Raw genomic sequence first — 25315 nt, 5'->3', positions numbered from 1 at the left:
AAAACTCATCCTGAGTGAGTGTAACCCATTCCAGTACAGCCTGCATATCTCTTCGAAATCAGCTGTACAACAATTGGGTTTGGTCTGGATTTGGTTTCAGTTTTTGTTTTCCTATACCCAACCCTTCAGTGATTATAGGATGGCCAGTGTATCCCTGGAATGAGAAGCAAGGGGGAGAGAGGGTTGAGTATTCTCTGCGTGTTGATGACATTTGACTTCATACGACTTCTCCCCATAGTTTCATGCAGTTCAAAACAGCAAGACATAGCTCTGTAGTATCCCATAAACTAACGGGGCAGTAGTCTTCCATTACTATTTTGTGATTTTCCTGCTAGGAAGGAGCATCGCTGCTGCAAAATAATGCCTCCTGGACCTATAGCAGTGCAGATGGTGATATTAAAAGTATTGCTTTGACCCAAGACAGAAGATGGGTTCTATCTAAACAAAATGAAGGAATAAATGTCTCAAAGAACCAATGGGGACTCACTCAGCACCCTGAGAGATAAAGGTAGTGGTGACTAAGGTGATTTCTGGCCTATGCCCAGCCCCAAAGCTAAATTAAAAAGTCATGGAGTATATAGATAATCCAGAAATAGCGGATTGCTACCACTCTCAAAAGCACATCACTCCAGTGTTTTTTTAAAATAATCTAACCATGGCCATTTCCACACATGCACTTTCAATGCACTTTAGCAATCCTTTGAAAGTGGATTTTTTGTTCCACACATGGAAAAGCAGTTCCAAATGTTCACTAAAGAGTATTGAAAATGGATTATCCAACGTGTGTGGAAGCAGCCAATGAGTGATTCTGCACACATTGGATAATGCACTTCCAATCCTCTTTATAGATCATTTGGAACGGAATTTTTTGTGTGCGGAACAAAAAATCCACCTCAAACGATTGATAAAGTGCATTGAAAGTGCATTATCCAACGTGTGCAGAATCAGCCAATGGCATGTGTTAAGGTCACAAGTATAGTATAGAACCCCCTTTGGGAACTTAAACCAGCCAAGACAGATAGGACACAGATGATGGATCGCTCATCTCCACCTGCCACCAGATTCAGTTTTCTTTCCTTTAAAATATATACACACAAACACACTTTTAACATCCCAGAAAAACACAATGGAGTGAGTAGGAACACATAGTATGTGTAACTTTCTTCACTTGACAAAGTACAGAATATTGCAGAAACATAAAATAGAGGAGTTAACTTACCAAAAAAATAAATTGCAGTGCCATACTGTTTTGAGAGAAGTTTGACATGCATCTGGTGAAGCTTTTCATGTCATTTTCACCATCTCCTAATTACTGCAGGCCAAATTGCTCTGTTAAGGGACAGCTACAGCAGCTCGTTCAAAAGTTGATATAGAAGCAAACAAAACACAAATGACTGTAACCTAGACCACTGCCAAGGAGCAAAACCAGGACTGGCCTACTCGATAAGCTTTTGGCTGTAAAGACTAAGTGTTTTCAGAATGGTTATGAACATGGAGGCATTACAGGATTGTTTTTGGGAACTTCTGTTTGTAAGTCCCCGAGATGGAAGCAGGTGCTTTTACTTATCTAATCAGAGTTCAGTTTCACCTTGGGATTTGGAGTCGACATGTCTGAGGGCTAGTAATAAATCACTTATTTGTTCTGCCTCCTGAATCATGAATAAAGGTGCAGCTAATCATTTATCAGGGGCCAAAATAAGTAAAATAATTTCTAAACTACCAATTAAAAAAACAAAAACAAACCTAAACTAGGGTTGCAAGCCTCCAGGGGGCGGCAGGAGATCTCCCAGAACTACAACTGATTTCTAGCCAACAGAGATTAGTTTCCTTGGAAAAAATGGCTGCTTTGGAAGGTAGACTCTATGGTATTAGACCCAGCTGAGGCTCCTTCCTTCCCCAAACTCTACCTTCTCCAGACTCCATCCCCCAAATCTCCAGGAATTTAACAACCCAGAGCTGGCAACTCCTGAGCTATGCTGTCCTGCTCCCCAGTTCACACAGTGAAAGAAATAGTGGGACCTGGCTAACAGGACTGACTACAAAGACATTCTAGACCTCTTAGTTCCTGCTATTTTATGTGTGACTTCTTACAATTGAATATACTCTGAGAATGCAACCGATGTATAAATACTGAAGATAAGCTTAAATGAAACCAATGGGAATTATGCACATTAGGTTGTATTATTTATTGAAGACATTTCTCCTACACTCCTAGCCAAAGTTTGTGGGGTGGCTTACAAACAGCAGAAAATAGATTAAATTTTTAAGCCAAAAGCAGTAAAAGCTAACTGCAAAAGAACATTACGTAAAACAATATGAGTGGTAAAACCAGGGCATTAGAGCAAACAAACCAAAATGATCATTCATCAAAACCCTGGGAAAAATTTGGGGAAAAAAAATCACCTGGTGCCTAAAATTTAAAAGGGCAGCCGAGCAGATGGTAACAGAGAAGGAACTGGACTAACAGAGGCTCAATACGTGTGTTCCATTCTGTTGCGTTCTGGGAATGCATCCTTAGTGCATGCACCACTAGGTGCTGCTAAAGTGCTACAACAAATTTTTCAAGCTACTTCTTGGTGTTTTTTATTCATACTGAATTTTTGTGACCATCCCTTTTGGAGATATAATGTGGGGTACAATAAATAATAAATAAATGCGGTGCAGAGCTAGAACACACTGGAAAGGTTTGAACTGGACAAGAAAATTCATGTAGACTTCTGTGCTTTCTTTCTCAAGGATTATCAAATTAATTTGAGATGGCTAAGCAGTGGAAAAATCATTGTTCAGACAAAATAATTCCACTCTGTATCTTTCATACAATATCTTTGTCTTAAGCAGTTTGCTGTTCTTATTTTTGTATTACTAGCCCTACTGCATTGTTCATTGGATGTCTAATGTTGTATAATTACATCTTCTTTCTCTTCCTTTACTCTGTAATCAGCCTTGAGACTCAGCATGAAAGGTGGGCAATAAATAAGATAAATGAATTCATTGTTTGACATCTTGGATATATACTATATGGATCAGAGATAAATAAAAAAATTATTCACATCATAGGATCTTAAAAATATTGTGATTAAAAGTCAAGGAACCAAAAAGAGGAGAAAATGTTTAGGGGAATAACTCCCTTGTTAATCTATGGAACAGCCTTACATTTACCTTGACTTAAGCTGTACTCAAATTAATGATGTTTTAAATATAGCATTTCATGGATTTTTGATAGATGCCTGTGTACTGTAATCTGCGAGAAGATTGCTAAAAAATAATGTTAAAATATTGGAAGAGAAAACAAATGATGCTGCACTCGATGCAACTCCAGCAGTCGCTTCCAGAAAGGCATGTGCGGGAAGCAAAGTGAAACCCAAGATTCATCTCACTGTTCTCTGCTGTTTAAAGCATTTAATTTGCTCTAGGGTAAGCCCACCAAAGCTTCAATGGATACCAGAAAGGAAGTTAAGATACACATGAGCTGAAAGAAATAAACTGAAACGGCCCAGGTCACAAGATTATGGAAGTGATAACTTTTCGGCAAGCACATGTACACATATTTCCCAATTATATAGTTTTGTGATGTGGCTGTGACAGGAAGCAGGTAGTGTCTGGTTAATTTAACAGTGGTATAGGAGGAACATCTCCATTTGATGGTGCAAGGTGTTCCTGGGCCTTCCCACTTCCTGATTTGTGCTCCAGACATTACCTTCCAGGTGGGCTCAAGCCTTTTGGCTGTCCACCTGACTTCCTGACTTAGTCCCTGGCTTTGTTCTTTGGCACTTAATGCATGATGTTTTCCAGATTTGTGATACACTGTGACTCTTGGGAATGGACCGTGCACCCTGCCCATTGCTCCTGTGCTGATCCCCATCTCCTGTTTACTTGCTTGGCTTCACCCCAGCTTTGGCTTCAGACCCAGTTGAGGCCCTTATTTTTAAACTGCTGTAATTTAATAGGCTTTCAGACTGATCTCTCTGAACTTTACACTTTAGTGGAGTTTGTATTTCCGGTAAAGTAACATTTACAGTTCTCTGCAATTTAAAAATCTTTTTTTTTTGCCATGCTGGCTAAAGTCAATATTAACACTACTTGCTAGGTTATTAAGACTTTCTGTAATGTCACATGTATTTTTACTACAAAACCATACAGCACAGGTATATCATCCTGTGTTCTCAGTCTTGAAACAGCCTTTTAATAGAAGTTGGGCACTTGCCTTGGTCAGTGTCAAAGCTACGCTGAGCATGACTCTAGGGGTTTCTTAATTATAATCCATATAGGCTAACGAATCATGTAAGCATTAGCCCTGATCTTCTACTTGTTCCAGGTGTTGTACCTGTAATGAGCAGGCAGAAAGTCAACTCCCTGACATCTAGCCTTGTCCACCATTCAGATCTTTTCTTGAGGTTATACTTGACTTGCTACTTTGCAAAATGTTCCACCAGCTCATATGTTCTTCCTCAAATTGTCAGCAGCAACCAGAAGTCTTGATCTGTATGAAGTTGGGACAGGTTGGTTGGTAGTGCTAGCTAGTGAGGATCCTCTTACCATGAGATGGATAAAGCAAGAAAAAGGAGTACTGGGAAAAGAAAAAGATGGAAAGAGAGAACAGTATTTAACTTTGAAAAATCCAAATTCAATCCAATGAGTACAACTAATCAGGGCAAGGAAAGTGGGCTTCAAGGGGCACTGTACTAGGCTCTAGCTGTGCAATATTAGTGCGTGAATCTTCCTAAAGCTTGGCATAAATGCAATCTTTTTTAATCTTGAAAGTAATTTTAATCTTGAAAGGTATTTAATAATAAATAATATTTTGAAACTATACAGTATTTCATACTTTGCATGCATGGGAAGTAATTACAAAGAGGCTCTAAAGGGCCCTTTGAGAAAATTATAGCGCAATTGCAGACTTACTTCCATCTAAGACCACTGAAATCAGTGGGTTAGACTAGAGCTAACTGCATAGGATTTCATTGTTCATAATCTTTGATATAATCTGTCTCTTCTACCCTTATTAATAAGTTCTCAGAAAACTGAATGTAGTCCTTTCTTTAAAAGTCTATAAACTGCTTGCAGTGGGACATTTACACCGTTATTGAGCCTAAATGAATTTACATTTTAAAGCTAAGTTTTGATGAAGTCGAGGAAGTGGTTTGTTGCTGTAGAAGTTGTGGTAGAAGAAGAAGACTTTCATTTGCAGATTTTTGTCGTTTTTCCCTTGATATTTTTTCCTTTCTATGGCTTCCAAACTCAGCAATAGTTTCTTGGCTTTCCGCTGGGAAAATGCCTTTAGAAATATTTTAAAAGCTACGTTCAAAACCTGACAGAATCTTAGGGCTATTTTCCAAATTTGTAAACTCTTGTTAGGAACTGTCACATAAACAGTGTTGAAACTTGCCCTGACATTTTTTCTCTTACAAATAATAATACCTTAGCAATTGTTGTCATGCACCCATCTTATTACCTTTGTTTCGTTGTATGATGTAGGCAGCACCATGGAATATTTTAGCATGTGTTGCTTTCTTTTTACTGCCAATGGTCCAGTCCAGCTATTTAAGGTGATTAAGTGCCTTATTACTTAATTTACATTAGAGTATAATTTCAGCTTATTTATTCAAGCTTCTGCTTAAAGAACAGAATAGTTTCTTAGCTTGCTTTAATATAGACAAAGGTGAACATGTTACTTGTGTTATTTTGACACTGCTGGTGCAATCCAGGCCAACTCAATCATATTTAAGTTCCATTGATTTTACTGAGAGAAAGTTAAGCATGTGCTTAACTGTTCCACTGAAGTCAGTGACTACATGGTGTCTCTCCCCCTCCCCCCTCCCCAACGAAGGCTGTAGGCTAGATTTGACTGATCTACATGCTCAGCTAAAGCTATAATTAAACATTAACATTTGCTTACCTAATTTGTTGACAAAGTTGACAAGAAAATATGGTGGATCAGGATTGTTAAGTGACCTTTGTGAGGAAGTCCATTCAGATCTGCCAGCTTCTCTTTCTGGCACCAGAAAGAGGAGCTGTGATGAAAAAGAAATGTAAAGAGATGAGCCAATGAGGCTCATAATCATGTATGTTATGTATGCTTATTTATAATTTGTTTGGTTTACTGAGACATTGATACCAGTGTTGTATGGTGTAAGTAAGTATGAAATAATTAAAAAATTACATAAAAGGAGAAATGTAGAGATACTTCTCCTTAAAAATGAGTAGAAGATAGTATGTTTTTTTGCTTAGAGAGAGTTTGCTTGGGAGACTTTCTAACAATAGGAACCACAGCAAGCTGGAATTAATGTCAATGTGATTTTAAACAAGAACATTTTCTTATTCTAAAATGTTCTTGTTCTTTTAGGAAAGTAATTTAATGTAATAATATTTTATACTCCCAAATATAGTTACAAATATTAAAGAAGGACTTTACTTGTACTTTAACTTTGGAAAGCACGCCCCCCCCTTGAATTTGCTTCCCCTGTTGTATTTGTTTTGGGAGAATGCATAGAGAAGTGGTAGTACAACTTTGGGACATTGTTGCCTGTACAGTAGTAAACTATGTCCCCAAAGTATAGCCCATTGATTGATTGATTGACTGATTGACTGATTGATTGAATTTTTAGCCTGCCCTCCCCACAAGCAGACTCAGGGCGGGTTACAATCATAGATAAATTACAACAAATAAAACCAGTAAAATACAACTTGGTACCAACATGGATTTCAACATTCCAGGTGCTGCACCCTTTCCCCTTTCCCTGCCCACCATACACAAGGGAAGAAAAGGGTGGAGGTGTGGGTTGGTGAACCTCTAACTCCTCAAGCATGGGGAGGCAGATGGACCATATGCTCCCCCCCCCACTGGCAGGAGACTGGCAGGGAGGCTAATTAGATGGATCCAGTGCTGGCCTCAACCATATGCCTGGCGGAACATCTCCGTCTTACAGGCCCGCTGAAAAGATACTAGAACTTGGCAGACCTGAGTGTCTTCCAACAGAGAGTTCCACCAGGTTGGGGCCAGGACCGAAAATGTCCTGGCCCTGGTCAAGGCCACCTGAGCCTCCCTGGGGCCAGGGACCACCAATAGGTGTTTACTTGCAGATCTAAGAGCTCTCCGAGGTACATATGGGGAGAGGCGTTCCCTCAGGTATGCTGGTCCCAGTCCATTTAGGGCTTTATAGGTCAGAACCAGAACCTTGAACCTGATCCAGAATTCCACAGGGAGCCAATGCAGCTGCTGCAGAGTTGGAGTCACATGTGCCCTGAATGAAATTCCTGTCAGAACACAAGCAGCAGCATTTTGGACCCGCTGCAGCTTCTGGGTCAGGCCCAAGGGAAGCCCTGCGTAGAGCGAGTTACAGTAATCTAACCTGGAGGTGACCGTTGTATGGATCACTGTTGTTAGGTTATGGGTTGAGAGATAGGGGGCAAGCTGCCTGGCCTCCCAAAGATGGAAAAAGGCAGTTCTGGCAGCTGCCTTGACCTGGGCCTCCATTGACGAGTCCAGCGTCACACCAAGGCTCCTCACCGATGAAACAGGCACAAGTGGTGCCCCCTCAAAGGGTGGGAGCTGAATCCCCATTTCTAGCCCCCCATGGCCCAGGTACAGGACCTCCATCTTCGCAGGGTTCAACTTCAGTCTGCTCTGCTTCACCCATCCAGACACGGCCCCCAATGCTCTACTTAGGACCTCGGGAGCAGATCCAGGCCGGCTGTCCATCAACAGATATAACTGGGTGTCATCCGCATATTGATGGCAACCCAGTCTGAAACTCCGTGCCAGCTAGGCGAGAGGGTGAATGTAGAGATTAAACAACAATGAGGAGAGTAATGTCCCCTGGGGGACACTGCACACCAAGGATTGACGTGCTGATAACCTCTCCCCCAGCACCACTCTCTGTCCCAGACAGTGGAAAAAAGAGACAAGCCACTACAAGGCAGTCCCTTGAATCCCCACATCGGCAAGGCAGTGGGTTAACAATTCATGGTCAATGTGTTGAACGCTGCTGAGAGGTCTAACAATACCAGCAGCACTGACCCACCCTGATCCTTCCACTTACAGTTTACTTTCTGTAAACAAAAAGCACTCAGGATACAAAACAACCTCAGATCTGTATTTGGTCATTGCGGTACTTTTTTACCTCAAACCCATTTAACATATTGGGGGGGGGGGAATGCTTTGGAGAGATACAGTCCTTCATGAAAACCTGATGACCCTTCCTGATAGGGTTGCCAGGCACGGTCTAGCAACCAGGAGACCAGAATTCCCCCGCATCCTGGGAGAACATGGGGTAATTCTGTTGAGTGATGTCATGCCTCTCTAGAAATTGCTCTATGGTAAAACCATAAAGTTTCTGGCAATTCCTACAGTGAACAGATGTCATGGCTGGTTTTTTTCTGGAAGTGACACCATGCTGTCCCCTAATGGCAATTTTTTAAAGAATATTTTTCTCCTGCTAGCTGTAGGAAAGGAAGCTGGAAATGAGAGCCAGGGAGAAAGAACTCCCCACATTTGGTGGTAAAATGGCATCCCTGCTTCCTGATAACATGGAGAATATTTACCTCACTACAGAGATATATTTGTGGGGGAGGAAAATAAATGAAGATACAAAAATGTTATAAATTAATTCTAGATATTTTCCCTAAAATTCATTAAAGTTTATCATAGAATCATAGAATCATAGAGTTGGAAGGGGCCATACAGACCATCTAGTCTAACCCCCTGCCCAGTATATTTAATGGAGAGCCAGTTTGGTATACTAGGTAAGAGCGACAGGACTGTAATCTGGAGAATCGAGTTTGATTCCCCACTCCTCTGCTTGAAGCCGGCTGGGTGACCTTGGATCAATCATAGCTCTCTCAGAGCCCTCTCATCCCTGTCCACCTCACAGGGTGATTGCTGCGAGGATAATAATAACACACTTTGTAAATGCTCTGAGTGTGGCATTAAGTTGTCCAGAAGGGGTCCTCTGCAATCGGGGTCTTCAGAGGACAGTGAGGACTAAAGAGGGAGAGCCATGGATCATGCCTTTCTTGGGGTCCAATCTCGCTGAAACGGGGGGGGGGGTGTCTTCAGAGGACAGTGAGGACTAAAGAGGGAGAGCCATGGATCATGCTTTTCCCAGGGTGCAATCTCTCTGAAACCGGGGAGGGGGGTCTTCAGACGACAGTGACGACTATATTCCTTGCAAATTTGGTGGGTATTGGACATGGGGAAGATTCTCCCGAGTGTGAGAGGGATGGGGAGAATCTCGTACTGAGCAGGCAACCTGACTGTGGGACTGCTCTCCCGGCCCTTTAAACTATCAGCTGGCAGTCGGCAAGGGGAATTCCCCCCTTGCCGCCTGCCAGCTGATAGTTTAAAGGGATCTTTAAAGGGCCAGGTAAGTGGGTTTGAGGGGAGGGGGGGCTAAGTGGGAGTGGGGGTGGGGGTGGTTCTGGCCCCCACGGACAATGAACAACGAACAACAAACAACGAACATGTTTGGGAACAGTTCATGAGCGTCCATGTTCGTTGTTCATTGTTCGTGGATGGCACCGAAGGTCGAACAGGGTGTTCGGGGTTTTTTTTCCATTTGTGGCCATGTCTAATTATGACATTCAGTTCCTGTTGCACGGATTCCCAGGCCTTGCATGATAACAGTTGTAAGGGCTACGTTACTACCTTCCCCAGCTCAGTTTCAATGTGGTGTTCCACTACTGTTGTCTGACCTGGAAAAGTGAAACATATATTTCAGTGCCTTTTCAGAGCTCTTGGCTTTATTGAGTTGTAAGGGAGTATTCTGGTGTATCTGGCACCTCAGACCTCCATGTTCCAAACAATATGGTCTAGGCATATAAGGTCCAATCTCCATACCAATCCATCAGGAAGTTTTGGGGTGGTACATCGAAGTTTGGAAATGTTTAACCCCCAGCAATTGGCAGAGCTGCTGGAATAGGCACAACATGAAGCTGTGGGCCTGATCTGTTAGGATTTCTCGAGGGAGTCCTATCCAAGAGAAGTAGCTTACCAGAGCTCTAGCCATGGCTGGGGTGTTCATGGTCCACAAAACAATGGTGGTCGGGAATCTAGTGGCATAATCCACCATAACAAGGATAAATCTGTTTCCTCTTACTGCCCTTGTTTGCCCATCACAATACTGTGAAAAGGTTCTTTGATGAGTGGTAGCAATTCCAAGGGTACCAGTGTGTGTGTGTGTGTGCTGGACTAGCCCTCTGACAGCAGGGACACTGACTACAATATTCCCTACATCGGAGGTCACCGTTGGCCAAAAGAAATGCTATAGCATCCTTTCCAAGGTATTACTGTGCCTAATATGCCCCCTCATGCTTCATCATGTGGTTGGGCTAATACTAGGGGTCAAACTCTTTATGGGAGGATGAGCTATCTTAATTCACTGCCTCCTGCTCATTGGCTGCAGGTCACCCACCACAATAAACCCATGTCCCACTCAAACCTTTCCCTTGACATTTGGGCTCTTACCCCATCCAGAGAGTCATCTTTGATCTGCCACTAGTGAAACTGTGGGTCTCTGGTTCAAGCTTTAAGCCCTCCTCCTCATTCTTTGGACTCCCTTTCAGTGATAGGACCCCATCATCAGGTTCAGCAGCAGCCATGAAGTCCTCCATTCCCCTCAGAGATTCTGCTCCTGTTACTACCACTTTCCGGTGTGGGTAGATTCACTCAATCAGGAGTGGCACTGGTAATGCTTCCAGCACAGCTAGGGACACTGTAGTGACAAAATAGCCCACCTGGATATCTTCTTGTACTGTGACCCAGTTTTCTTGGGTCCTGTGCACTCAACTCTACATTGGGGTTTGCCTCTGGGGACCTTCAGTGGTATTATTTCTGGGTGAACTAAAGACTGTGCTTCCCATATACAACAGAGATGGAACTCTTCTTCCAAATAACTGGGCTTGCACTATTGGGGTGCCTTTGCAGGAGTTCTTGTGGCCTGGATTACTGGGAATGTCAGGTAACATTCCATGTACAGGCAGTCTCTTTGGTAATGGCCCATCTGCCCACTCGTGAAGCATAGCCTCCAACTGGATCCTGGCCCCTGTGGTTCTCTCATTGAGGCCCCTGCTTTTGCTGTTCAATTCCTTTCCATGGGTCTGTCTTGCTTTTCATCCCTGACATTGCTTGCACTGCTAGGTCAGGGTGTCGGGGTCCCCATCCACCTATGCTTTCTCTGACTGCACAAAGGATGGGCTCCTACTCAGGCTTCACCCTTTTCACTAAGACCACCCCTGCATTGGTTGTAGCAAGGACTCCTGAGCCATTTATGCAGCCCTTGGTGGCTCTTTACCCACCCCCCCACCCCCCCGCAAGTCATGCATACTGCCTCTACTGCCCAATAGTAATCCAGTGACTGGGCTGTCATCCAAGGAGGTGGGCTGCTGGTAAAGGGCTCAAGTTCAGCAGGCTATAGGCAATACAGCCAACAAGTTGCTTCAACACCTTATCCATTATTACTTGGGCCTGTACCCCCTCCAGTTGAGCCATTTCCTGGCCAGCTCCCACAAGACATACACCATTATTTATGAAACATAACAAGGGTATAGGTGGGTGCTACATGTCCCCTCACCTCAGACAAGGCATCCTACCTGCGTTCCAGAGGCAAGAGCCTGTTGTCTCTTCCTTGGCCTCCCCCCCACCACCTTAAGTGATGCTGCTGCCAGCTCTTCATCCATGTTCATGCTGCCTGTTGCCTGAACGCCGTCTCCCTTGGTTCTCTGCCACTGCTCCTAGTGGGTTCTTCAGTGCGGGGTGGGGTGGGGGGAGCTCTCCCACATCCTTGCTAAGAGTTGGAGATACCTTGACTCCCTGTTGTTTCTTGGGGGTTCCTTCTTCTGTGTCTCCATATGGGGGGGGCCTCCTCAGGGCTACAACTCTCTCAACTATGCCCTCCACTGACATCTTCTGTCTCATCAGTGACCTCCATCTCTTTATCCTGACTGCCATCTCCACAGCTGCTTCCGCCATCATCTGTCTCTGCTCCCATGGTCTCTGCACATGCAAGCCCTGGTTCAGGCTGATCTCCAGTACTTCCTCCCCCTGTGGCTCCAGCAGCCCTCTCTAAATCCCCCACCACCCAGCCACAGTGGATTTTTTGTCCTGCCCCCTCCTTTCATGGGGGGCTCTAAAGTCTGCATGCTCTATTATCTGCTCTATTATCTGCTGACATCTCTGAGCCTCTGGAAGGGTTGCCAAGTCCTCTTACCCCCTGGCAGGAGGGGAGGGGATTGGCATTAACCTGGGATGTTTTCCATGTGCTCCTGTTGGGCATGATGTCACTTAAGAAAGTGATGTCATTGCACCCGGAAGGAGTGCGCCCGCTGCACATTGACCTGGGAGGGTTTTTTTTTTTGCCTCCCGGGCCTTTTCCCTGGGCTTCCCTGCCCCCACTGGCCAGCTGAGTGGTGCCGGGAGCAGAGGCTAGGAGTGGGGGATCCCCTGCCTCTACCAGGGGACTTGACAGCCCTGGACTCTGGGCTGCAGTTTTCCCAACTGACATTGCAGCTGCTTCTGTCAGGCAATCCAGGCTTGCCTGCTCACTGCCCTGTCTCCTTTTGTTCAAGAAATTGGTGGCAACCTTTTATGTATATTGAGCTAGGAGCCCTTCACCCCACACCCCTACTTCCTTAGTCACCTTTCTTGTTTCTGATGGCCTGGCTGCTGAGGCTGGTTCTAGATTGCATATTGTTGCCAGCTGTAGCCTTTCCTCCCTGTTTCCTTGCAGTGGCTTGCCTTTTTTGCTTCCAACTGACCAAGTAAGGGGTTAGCAACTGGCTAGCCTCTGATAGAGGTGATAGCTTGTGTGGTCAAGACGCACTATTTTAAAAAAAATTCAGATAGGCTTTGTTTTTCAGTTTGCACCTATTTTTGTATCCATGTTTGGTTTCCCTTCTCTATATTTAGTCCTGATTTCTAAATTTCTGTGTTATTCATTTTTCTTCAGAGTATTTAATTTTTAAAACTACTCAGTAAAGTTATATAAGCATTTTAATACATCATAGTTTATGGTTCCCCAAACCAAAAATGGTCTGTGGGTTAAAGTATAGGAAACAGTAGGTTAACCCATAACCCAGAATAATGGGAAAGATGTGACACTAGGAAACATAATATAATCTGTGTGACTTTTCTCACTTCACCAATACAAAAATGACTAACTTTTACAGGTATTTTATTAGGCAGGCCCACTAAGAATAAGAGGCCAAGGTGATAAATTTCTATGTGTGGCTCTCAGACTTTCTTCTTGCTGCATTGAAAAAAAAAGTCATTTACTTTGCAGTCAAAGTAAATGGGGATATGAATATAATCTTTTAAAAACACTAGCTTTTGATGTTGGAATTTACTATTAAAAAAGTCATTTACTTTGCAGTCAAAGCAAATGGGGATATGAATATAATCTTTTAAAAACACTAGCTTTTGATGTTGGAATTTACTATAGAGTTGGGGCATCTGAAAAACACTCCAGTTCAATAGATCCACAAATAGAATTTATTTGGTCTCAGCAGAGGGACTTTCCAAGGAAAGGCACAACCCAAAATGGAGTTACACATTTATATTTACACAGACAAAGACTTTGACCAAACGTTTATATGATTGATGATTATTTGCTGCAGTGAGATCAAAAGGCTATTATTATTATTTATTTATTTAAATTTATATTCTGCTCTCCTCACAAGTGGGCTCAGAGCAATCACAACAATATAATAACTAAAATAATGAAACATAGCAGCATAAAATATGAAATCATTAAGCTACAAAACAGTACTTTAAAACAGTCATGCACATATTGCATCGCCCGTTCAGCACGGAACAAACCTTTGGGGCTGGGTGGCCAGCTACCAGATGGATACAGTGTCAGGGAGGGACACACGCTCCCCCTATGGCAGGAGGCCAGTTTGATGGCTTAACCACCATATACCTGGTGGAACATCTCTGTCTTTCAGGCTTGGCGGAAAGATAGAAAATCTGATGAGCCTGGGTTTATGCAGGCAGAGAGTTCCACGAGGTTGGTGTCAGGAATGAAAAAGCTCTGGCCCTGGTTGTGGCAAGGTGAACATCCTTGGGGCCAGGGACCACCAATAGACGTTTGTCTGCCAAACGGAACATATGGGGAGAGGCAGTCCCGCAGGTATGCTGATCCCAATCTGCTACGGGCCTTAAAGATTAAGACCAGAACCTTGAACCTGATCTGAAATTCCACTGGGAGCCAGTGCAGCTGGCGCAAAACTGGTGTTATATGTGACTGGAACAAAGTCCTGGTCAAGATATGTCCTGCTGCGTTCTGAACCAGTTCCAATTTCTGGAGCAGGCTCAAAAGCAATGCAGAGCAAGTTGCAGTAGTCCAATCTGAAGGTGACCATTGTATGGATCACCGCAGCTAGGTCGTCAGCCAAGAGGTAGGGAACAAGTTGCCTGATCTGGCAAAAATAAAAGAATGCAGATCTGGCAACGTGACCTGGGCCTCCATGAGGCATCCAGGACCACACCCAAACTCCTCATCACTGCCACAGGCACCAGCAGCACCCCATCAAGGGTTGGGAGATGGATCCCAAGACCTGTTAGTCCACAACCCAGGTGCAGGACCTCCATCTTCATGGGATTCAACTTCAGTTGGCTCTGTTTTAATCAACCAGTCACAGCCTCCAAGGCACTGGCCAAAATGTCCAGGGCAAAATCTGTCCATCAAAATCTATCCATCAAAAATAAAGTTGGGTGTCTTCAGCATATTTTTGACAATCCAATCCAAAACTCTGCACCAATTGGGTGAGGGGACACATATAGATCTTAAACAACATCCCCCTGAGGAACACCACACACTAAAGGGTGGTGAGGCAACAGCTGCTCCCCTAGTGTGACCCTCTGTCCCTGACCATGGAGAAAGGAGACCAGCCACTGCAAAGCTTTGTTATATAAGTAGAGATTTAGCAGTTAGTTCCTTGTCCCATATTTGGGATGATGAGTGTCTTGTCATCTACAAAGTTAACTTTGTTGATGGTCAGCATACTTTTTAGCTGAAGATGGCATTTCTCAGGTTAAGTATGGCACTTCCTGCACGTCTGTCCAGTTTTCAGGGAATGGTGTCTAGCTTGCAAGCATGCAAAGATAGGCTCCACAGAGTTAAGATACTATCTCTCAAACTGAAAGACAAAAAAACCCCTCTCTTGAATTTGCTAAAGAAGTACAGCATACTTCATGCATATCAATTTCTTCCATTGTTTTAGTGACTTTTGGACCTAAAGTTACTGAAATCTTCCCCCCTCCCCCACTAAATTAACAATGCAGCCTATCAGAAACCTGAGCATTCCTTCTTGCTATTGATTGAGGTGATGGCTCAATTGCCCTGGATTTCAGCTAGCCTGTCAACCAACCTACTGTTCTCAAAGAAGGGAGATGTGAAAAAGAGAAGGAAGAAAGAAAAGGTTATGCATTGATTAAAACTGCAAGTCAAACAACAAGACAAGAGCACATTTCTCACCAAAGTCCACTAACAGTGCAATCCTATACTGAGTTACATACAGTCTTCTAAGTCCACTGAAGTCAATAGATGTAGAAGGTGTAACTGCCTAGGATGGAACTGTAAATGAAGCATAAGTCAACCCAAAATACTTAAATTATTTCTAAACCTAGGGATACACTTTTGCAGACATAGGAAAGAAAATGATTTAATAATTTAAATCACTGAAAAACAATACAATTATTAAGTGCATAGAAAGAGAAAACTATTCTGTGTATATTTCTGTATTTATATGCTATTTTTTATTTTATTACAACAGATAAGCAAAAATTCATATAAAAGAAACAAGAACATAAAGATGAAAAAAACAAAAAACAAAAAGAGTGAATGAAAAAGAGCATCAAGGGAGACATACCATTTTGAACATTTTACAAAATTTCTTTAAATTCATTACATAATCAATAACTCTTCCGTAATACCCATATCTTTACTAAGTATATAACTTTGACTTTACTGCGAAGATATCCACATTTTTTCCATATTTCAGCATATTATTTATTGCCTGCCTTACAAATCTAATCTTCAAATCTGCAAATCATTAACTCTGACTTCTCTTTTACATACAGAAAGTCCATGAAAAGTTTCCAGGTCTTCACAAAGTTAGCTGTCGTTTTATCCCTCAGCAACTCTGTTAGTTTTGCCATTTCTGTAATCTCCAACATTTTCATTAACCAGTCATCTACTCTTGGAAGTTTATTCGATTTCCAATATTGTGCATAGACTAATCTTGCAGCCGTTGTCATATATCTAATCAAAATTTCAAATCCACTTTCTATTGAATTATCCACTAAGCTCAATAGGCACATTTCTGGCTTTAATTGTAAGTTACTCTTTAATATTGTTTGCGTTGTTAAGTATATTTGTTTCCAATACCTTTTAGCAATGGGGCAGGTCCACCACATATGGTAGAAGGAACGCTAATTTTTTTGGCATTTCCAACATTTATTTGATCTCCCATTAAACATCTTAGCTAATTTTTGTGGGGTCATGTACCACCTGTACATCATTTTATAAAAATTCTCTTTCAGATTGTAACATAATGTAAATTTTAGACCATAATTCCACATTTTCTCCCATTGCTCCATATGGATATTATATCCAAAATTTTTGGCCCATTTAATCCTGCAATCCTTCACTTATTCTTCTTCCAGTTCCATTTTTAACACAAATTTATACATTCTAGATATTAAGTGATCTTCTTTCATACATAATTCTTTTTCAAATGCACTAGTTGTTTCTTCCATGTCATTCATTTTAAGGTTATTTTTAAACCTTTCTGATAGTTGCATATACGCAAACCACTGACAATCCAGAAATATAAAGGCCTGTATATTTCTGTATTTAGTAATTATCAGAAACATTGCATCAACAAATTAATCTGTCTCCAACAAGCTGTAAAAGGATATTATTTAATCAGGCGTAACCTTCGACCATGATCTAGCTAAAGTCAAATACTCTCAGATCCCATTGGCTACAATAGAATAATTAAACAGGTTAGTTTTTCTGAATCTGAAAAAACACATTTGGCAACTTGCAGCATTTTGGCAACAATGTAACTTATTGTTATATGATAATATTTGGGGTTTATAAAAGCACAAGGTAAACCCCAAACATTATCATGTCGCAATAGATTACATTCAATATGTCAACTACAATTGCATGTGTAGCATTTTTTAAGAACTCCCAGTTCTGTATATCAATTCTTAGAACATAAAACAGGAAAATGCATATGGAATATTTTCATTTATTTAGTCCATTACTAAGCAACACTCCTAGTTAAAATGCTCTAGAGTTGGCTTGCCCTGAAACATAAAAAACAATAGCATAGATAAAGCAATATTGTATATAAAATTGCTACTATAACATGAGAGAATCGAATCATAAGGTATACAAGTACCTATTTAGCATATCACTCTTGGATTATGCAACATACAGTGAAATCCTAAACAGAGTTACACCTATTTAAAATCCCTAAAATCAATGACCTTAGACAGGAGTAACTCTGCTTAGGATTTCAGTAGTCATTCTTTCATCATCACCTCCTTATGGTGGAGATTGCCCTCAGATCATAGCTGACTTATGGCAACCCTTGGTGGGTTTTTCATGGCAAGAAACTAACAGAGGTGGCTTGCTATTGCCTGCCTCTGCAACCCTGGTCTTCGTTGGAGGTCTCCCATCCAATTACCAACCAAGACCAACCCTGCTTAGCTTCTGAGAGCTGACAAGATCAGACTCGGCCATTACCTCCTTATTCAATAGTCATCCAAAAAGCATCAGTAAATGTATGATGTGTGTTCTAGTGTGATGCCCCAGATATGGCATCCCTAGTTCTAGAGAGACCTGTATATCACAGTTATTACAAATGAGCTGTCTCCTTTCTCAGATCATGTAATACAGGGGGATATATGCCACCATGTTTCTGTTTTATTGGCCAAAAACACCTACCAATTTTTTGTATGGTGTTCTGCTTTTTTCAGGTCAACACTGTAAGAACTTCAGAATACACTATACTGACATTTCTGCTGTCAAATAGTGTTGTAGAGTGAAACCTACAAATTGTTTTTGGGATAACCACTCTAAGTCACCTTCTGAAAAGCTCTGCATATGGCACCTTAAGATGAAAATCTTCCTAGAGCTTGTTTCTGAGAGGTTAAATAAGCATCTGGCTGATTCATCATTCCAACCCCAGCAAGGTTACAAAAAGGTCCTTTGTTGGTATTTGGTTGCTGGACAGCTTGAATCTGTTCACAAGAATGTTCTACATGTATCTGCTATGTAATGTCAATGCCAAAAAGTCACCACAAGGTGCAAAAATGTTTTTATTTTTAAAGAAAATCCAGGCTTCTAGTTTTCCAAACCATCTGCTTTTCAGTTAGAGAGGCTCAAACATTTGAAAATAATAGACTTACATAAACATCGTTGTGATGTGGAGTATATTTTATGAAAAAATGTAGTAAGCATAACAAAAAGAACCTCGTTCTCTCAGTAGTGCAATTTTTGTAATCATCCTGGTTGTGTTTATTATTATTTTATTCAATTTTTAGTCTGCCCTTACTGCAAACTGTCTCACAGCTGATTACATCAAAATTTTCAAGCAACCATTTATGAACGAGCAGTATTGTTTGTATTGTTTTTTTTACTAGATACAGTGGCCCCAATTTAGTGGAAGTTAGGCATGCTTATGACTGTAATCCTAAAATCACTTTTCTGGGAGTAAGTCCCATTAAATAAAATAGGGTTTCGTTTTTGCTCCCCTAATTCCTTTGGAAGAAAATGCAGTGAAAGAAGTTTGCTGTGACTTGTTTCAGTCCCACTAATTTCAGGGAGATTTGTGTGCCTGATTTATATTTCTGTATATTTTATTGGTATACTCAGTTTTTTATTTTTTTTTAATCCAGATTAGTTTAAATTAGGAAAACAAAAAGGTGATTATATCCATTTGGAGTTTATATTGCACCGCTTTGCTGTCTGAAAGCAACAGTAGACAGGAAGTGTCTGATTAACAGCAAACTGTCTCCTGGCTGCTCTCAATCTCAGGCTCCCCAGACGCTGAGAGAGATGAGATGCATCTCTACAAGCGCTACCTTGGAAGAGGCATCCCTCCTCGGCCAAGCTCTACAGACGAAGAATTGGACCATCCCTCTTGTCACTCATCTCCAATTGGCACGCCCACCCAGCGTCCCCCTTGCCAGTGAAAGCCCGTTCCTTTTCTCCTGTTGGCTGCTCCAACTCGAATTCCAATTTTAAATAAAAATATGTGGGGGGGGGCGGGATTTGCATATTTATCAGGCGGAGGTTGCGTCTGCACCAATGCGGGCTGCCTCATTAGCATAAACACCTCGTTGTTTCGCGTAGACCTGCAGCGGGCGCTGGGATTCGTGGAAGCGCAGTCCGTGGGTCTTGGTGCAGCCCTAGAAGGCGAAGGCTGCGAGGCATCCTCCTGCCAAGCCGGGTCGAGGCGCCAAATGGCTGAAGGGTTAACGTCCTAGAGGCAGCGAGCTTCGCGCATACCGGCAGCTTGGCGGCGGCAATGGTAGAGGCAGCACCAGCGGGGCACGTTATTACCTGCTGGCGGAGCTGATTGGCGAGGAGCGGCCGCCTTTCCATGGAGCAGGCAGGCAGGAAGGGAAGCTGCTGAAGCGTCGGCTCCTCGTGCGGGGGGATTTGGAGGCGGGGAAGGCAAGGCAAGAGGCTCGCTTTGCTGACGCCGGGCGCTGAGGTGGGAAGGGAGGCAGCCGCCAGCACAAGGACTGGGCTCGGCCGAGCGGCTCGCGAGGCAGCGGCGAAAAAGAAGGCGAAGGCTCGAGCCTCCGCCTTGAGGAGACCGCAGCTGGCCCGGCCCCGCCTGGGGCGCCCGAGCCAGCCTTTGGCCGTCTTCGCAAGCCCGGACTGCTAGCGATGCGCTGCCTGGCTCTGCTCGGCTTCTTCGTCTGGGGCTTCCGGAGCTCGGCTGGGCCCAGCGGCGGCGCTTCGCCTCCTCCATGCCCGGCCTCCTGCAGTTGCGATGGGGACGGGGGAGTTGACTGTTCCGGGCGAGGGCTCACGGCCGTGCCCCAAGGACTCAGTGCCTTCACCCACTCACTGTGAGTACCCGCTGGGCCCGGGAGGGGAGGGAAGGGCAGGGGAAGAGAGCGCGGCCAAGCCCGCCCGCCCGACTCCCTTCTGGCGATCACCTTGCCAAACAGGTTATCCGGATGGCGCTCGCTGCCTCGCTGTCTGCGCCTTAAGAGTCGGGCCTGAGCGGCAGGCGAAGCCAAGGTGGCTCTTTCCCCCTCTCGCCCAGCCTGACCGCAAAGCTTACCTGTCCGGGGGGGGGGGGGGACGGACATCCCCGAGCAACGAGGGACCATCCGTGCGGTCCGCGCTCTTTACTCAAAAGGAAGTCTCCACAATAATATATAACTGTGTACAGTGGGAGAAGAGTGACCCCCCCCGCCTCCTTTGAGCCATCCCGATCGCTGCGCTAGTTCACTGACAACCCGATCCTCTGGGTGTTTACACGGAAGTCAGTTCCGGAGGGGAGGGGGTCACTCTTTTCCTACTGAACACGTATTGAAAGGGGGTGGGATGTGGAACTTCGGATACCAAGTTACCTTCCACTCCAGGTGTTAGAAGGTTTCGCGGTAATTCTGGCTTCCTGAAAGAAAATATAAGGGCGGGTCTTCGTGGCAGCAATCCTGTAAACATTCAGGGGTATCGAACTGTAAATTCTAAGTTTTAAACTGTGCAGAACTAAGCCTAGCTATTGATTTCTCCATATGTTCATGTCTCATTCTCCGAAGGAATGGAAAGAGCGAGATGTTCCTTGCGATATTCCTTGATGCTTTTATGATTTAAAAGCTTATACAGTGTGTTGTCAGAATGTCAATATACTTCACCAATGGATCTGCAGAGATCTATGGTGCTAACCTAAAAGAGCTCCAGTGCCTTGTTCATGTCAGATGAACAAAACCACAGGCTGCAGAATGCACATGCATGCTCCCAGTCAACAAGCAAAGACCTGGTTTGGTTCTTGTATAATCAGTTGGGGGGGGGGGGGCGGCGGCAGTGATCATGTCAGTTACTGGGGCTTACTTTGGAATCCTTGGTTTTGAAAGCAGATTCATATTCAAATATTACTAGCCTCAGCCTTTCTAACAATGCTATTGTAATAATGACGAAACTCCATAAAAAAATGTTAGGTGTGTACAACACCTAGGATTTCAAGGGTGTGGAATTATCTGGTATGTGGTTTTGGTGTTTAATCCCAACTGGGACTGACTGCATATGCCTTCACAACACTGAGGAATTTCTTACAATAATCCTGCTTCTGCTGACATTAGTACAAAACTGTGCAAACTTGCAGCCCATTGGCCAAAGGTTACTCAAGGATTCGGGAACCTGAGATTTAAAATGGAGGGATATGCAATTGTGGGGGAGGAGAGTGCTCACTGAAGTAAATGCTGCTGTTTTGTTTCTGGAGTGGTTGGCTATGAGGTCAGCTGAGGAGGCTTGAAACAGGCAGGAGGAATTGGTTATTAATTTTGAAATGGATACTGCATCAGAGTTGTTACGCCTAAAGATCTAGAGAAGGTGGAAGGATTAACATTAATAGAAATCCAGGTATGTGAAACCAAAGAGGATTAGGTAGAATTGCACAAAATGAATAAGAATATTTAACAGGCTTAGGTTATCTGTGAACTAGTTGAAGCAGGACTATAGAATTTTAATTTGGAATACCACATGTGTTGAACATGCAGAGATGGGACAGGTGACTGTGTGTGTTACATTTTCTGGTTTTTCATTCAGCAGTCACTGAAGTATATTCCCCACCCTCAGACACACCCTCAGACACTCGCATTATGTAGCCATTCTGGACATACATAATCAATATAATACTGGCAGAAAATAATGATAGATAGTGGTATAGACTCTCTCTTGTGCATTTAAAATGAAATGGGAGAACTGGATTTGCATTCCAGTTATATACCAAACATGTGTCTCAGGGTGTTAGTTCCCGTTTAGGGGGGTAGTGTCTTGAAATTTCTACTTTAGAAAATTGCTATGTTAAGCAAGTCTCGCCACAAACCTAATATGTTTCGTAATAGTATGTAGGGTGTGCCTCACCTCTCAGGGAAGGTTTAATAGTAAAAGGCTGTAATGAGGTCTTGTTTAGGAGCTGCACTCATTTTGTATTACTGAGACTTCATTGCTTTTTTAAAGACTATTATTGTATAATATCAGCATGTTAAGAATTGTTCCCTTTATTGCTCAACAGTGGCGTGATCTAGTGGCGAGAGAATTAGACAAGGACTGGGGCGATCCAGGTTTCTTGCTTGTTGTTAAATTCACTACTTGACCTTAGGTCAGTTATTCTTTCCTGGCCAGGGGAGAACTATATAGGCCACCCAAGGCTCCTCAGAGAAAGAGTGGGATAAAATGTAAGAAATTTCAGTTAACTGATAAACTTGGCATAATGCCATACTTTTAAAATGTGCTTTGTTTATTTATAGTATGGAGTAAGTTTCATTGAGATTCTATAGCACTAAAGCAGTTTATTTGCTTTATAATCCCTTTGGAGACTAAAATTGGAGTTGGCATAAAATATTGACCAAATCTACTCCATAACAAAGTTTACACTGAGGATAGTGAGATCTGGTTCATTATTATGTAGAGACTTGATCCTTTCATGTGTCACAAGCTGCAATCCTAGCAACAATTCCCAGCTCTGTTGAATAAAATGGGACTGACTTCTGTGTAGGCTTGCTTAGATTTCTTCCATATCTCATCAGTATATGAGAATTGGCAGTTTCTGCTCACCATTAGCTGTGAGCTCTGTAGGTAAACTAGACTATTTCCCAACACTTCCAAAGTCCTAAATTAGTTTATTCTTCTGCAGCCCATTGGGATTGTATGTTTTATACCTTCATAGTTACTAATGGTTTCAATGGAACATTTGCATATGTCACCTTCTAGGTCCCATTGGGAGGTACTGTAAAGTAAACATGAAAATAACTTGGCCCAGAGTCAGTACGATACTATAACAGATTTCTATAGTTTTTTTGTGGGGAATTCAGTGTGTTAGTCTGCAGTGAAAAATGTTTATTTATACCATGCTTTTCTTCCCAACGCGCACCCAAAGTGGGTTACAACCAGGGCCGGCGGGCCTATTGAGGCCAGGTAGGCGGTGGCCGCAGGCACGGGGTGCCAGAGGGAGCGCTGGAGGAGGCGCGGCGGGTGGGAGCGCGTGGCTCAAAGCACCAGCCTCCTATCCCTCCCACCCCGCGCCGCCGCCGCCAGCACAAGCCCCCGGCCAGGCTCAGCCACCGTGGGCAGGCATTTGTGGCGGCGCAGGCAACCGAGCGGGAGAGCTCAGAGGCTGCCTGCCACAGCAATCGGGCCAGCGATGGCGTGTGGTCTCCCGTGATGATGTCACGCGTGACGTCATCATGCAGGCCGGTGCGCGCGTGCGCGCGGGGGTGCCCGGCCAGCCGGCCGCGAACGTGGTAAACCCTTGCGCCGCCCCTGGTTACAACATCAGTCTTCCCTCTCCATTATATCTTTACAACAACTTTGTAAGGTAAGATTAGCTTGAGAGTGTGATTGTCCTACTACTGCAACTTGGTCTATGCTGGGCTGCCTGTGGACCTGAACAGGAAGTTACAACTGGTCCAGAATGCAGCAGCGTGTGTCCTCACAGGGATACCATTTAGGGTGCACATCCATCCTATGTTATGCTGGGTGTGCTGGCTCCCAGTTGGGTTCCGGATCCAGTTCAAAGTATTGGTTCTAGTATTTAAATCCCTTCACAGACTGGGACTTGCATACCTGCGGGACTTCCCATTATGTCCCCCGCAGGGCCTTGCACTCTGCAGATAAGCAGCTTCTGGTGGTCCCCAGCCTGAAGGACATTTGGCTGCCTCGACTAGAGCCATGGCCTTTTTTGCCTTGATCCCGGCCTGGTGGAATGCTCTCCCAATGGAGATCCAGGCCCTGCGGGACCTATTACAGTTCCACAGGATCTGCAGGACAGAGATGTTCCACCGGGCCTTTGATTAGGGGCCAGCTTTGTGTCCCCCTATCAGACTGCCTTGCCCTGCCTCTTAAGCCACCCCAGAGTTAAACCATGGCAGTGCCTGTGGCTTGTAGTGATTTTATAGTAGCCTGATTTGATCCTTGGCACCTGAATCTTTTTATTATGTTATCTGGATTAAGTGGTTTTAAGTTTTTATTGGAATATTGTTGGAAGCCACCATGAGTCCGCTGGCAGGAAGGGTGGAGTATAAGTAGAAGTGTAGAAGTAGAATAATAATAAAAAAATCACCCAGTGAGCTTCATGGCTGAATTGAGGTTTGAACCCTGTCCCTCCACATCCTAGCCCAACACTAACCATCACACCATGCTGGCTCTTAAAAGTTTTGTGGAATGTTAAAAACAACTGGTTGTTCTAATGTAAGCTATTGTGGACTAGAGCCCATTTCATCAGATGCATTAAAGTGGGTTCTCACTTTGCTGCTATGTATAGAAAGATACCTGCCATGTTATTGCATTTGGAAAATAAAGTTTTTTTAAAAAATACAAGTGTATAGTTTGGTCCTGAATCTGTAAACTGTGACTTCAAATAACTTAAAGCAGCTTTGGAAACCATAGTTTGAAGGAACTGCTCATCATGGGTGTTGTGGAAAACTATAGCTGAAAAAAACCCAGGGAATGGAGGATGAAGCCCATGAGCAAGGAGGGAGCACCTAAACCTATGGCATAGACCTGAGTATCCAAGCCATGGCTTGGAAGATTAGGTTTATGATGTGTGAACTGTTCAAATTGTGTGTCAGTCTGTGTAAATGTCTAGAATACACAGAGCGTGCTCATTTTCTGTATATCCACTTTAATAATGAGAGTAACACACAACAGCTATATGATTAAATGTGCATTTACTGTTCATTGAATTAATGACTAGATTCTACCACATGTTTGACATGATTGAAGTCCACAAAATTGCTAGTTGACAACAATTTCATTTAGCTCATCTGAATATACATACCTGCATTATTAATTTAAGGCCATGTATATACTAAAGATTGCAGCTGCAGTGACAAAAAAGAAGCTTTCCTTCCAGTTTGCAGAAACATTTCCTGTGTGGTAGGTCAGAAATTATTATTGCTAGCCTTAGGACAAGGGCTATTTAAAACTGATTTTAAATTATGAATTTTGTTTTTAAGTGCAGTTGTCTGGCAAGAATATTGATAGGGGAAACTAAATGAAAAGGGGCAGTGAGATACTAAAGAAAGATTGGAAAAGATGCTTTTCAAGTATGTACAAATTGTGTG

At 43.3% G+C, this 25315-nt stretch overlaps 1 protein-coding gene across 1 annotated transcript in view; it reads left to right on the top strand.

Annotated features, from left to right (window-relative positions):
- The first annotated feature begins 18460 nt into the window (after nucleotides 1-18460).
- The window catches only part of LGR4 (leucine rich repeat containing G protein-coupled receptor 4), a 170482-nt gene continuing 163627 nt past the window's right edge, over nucleotides 18461-25315 (top strand). Inside the window, exon 1 of the mRNA XM_054972319.1 lies at nucleotides 18461-20092. Coding sequence (XP_054828294.1) covers nucleotides 19908-20092 — 185 coding nt within the window. The 5' untranslated portion in view covers nucleotides 18461-19907. The remainder of the gene's footprint in view (nucleotides 20093-25315) is intronic.

The sequence above is a fragment of the Eublepharis macularius genome, chromosome 2, assembly GCF_028583425.1.
Source record: "Eublepharis macularius isolate TG4126 chromosome 2, MPM_Emac_v1.0, whole genome shotgun sequence".
In the NCBI taxonomy this organism is placed as follows: domain Eukaryota; kingdom Metazoa; phylum Chordata; class Lepidosauria; order Squamata; family Eublepharidae; genus Eublepharis; species Eublepharis macularius.
This window is presented reverse-complemented; position numbering and strand designations above follow the sequence as displayed.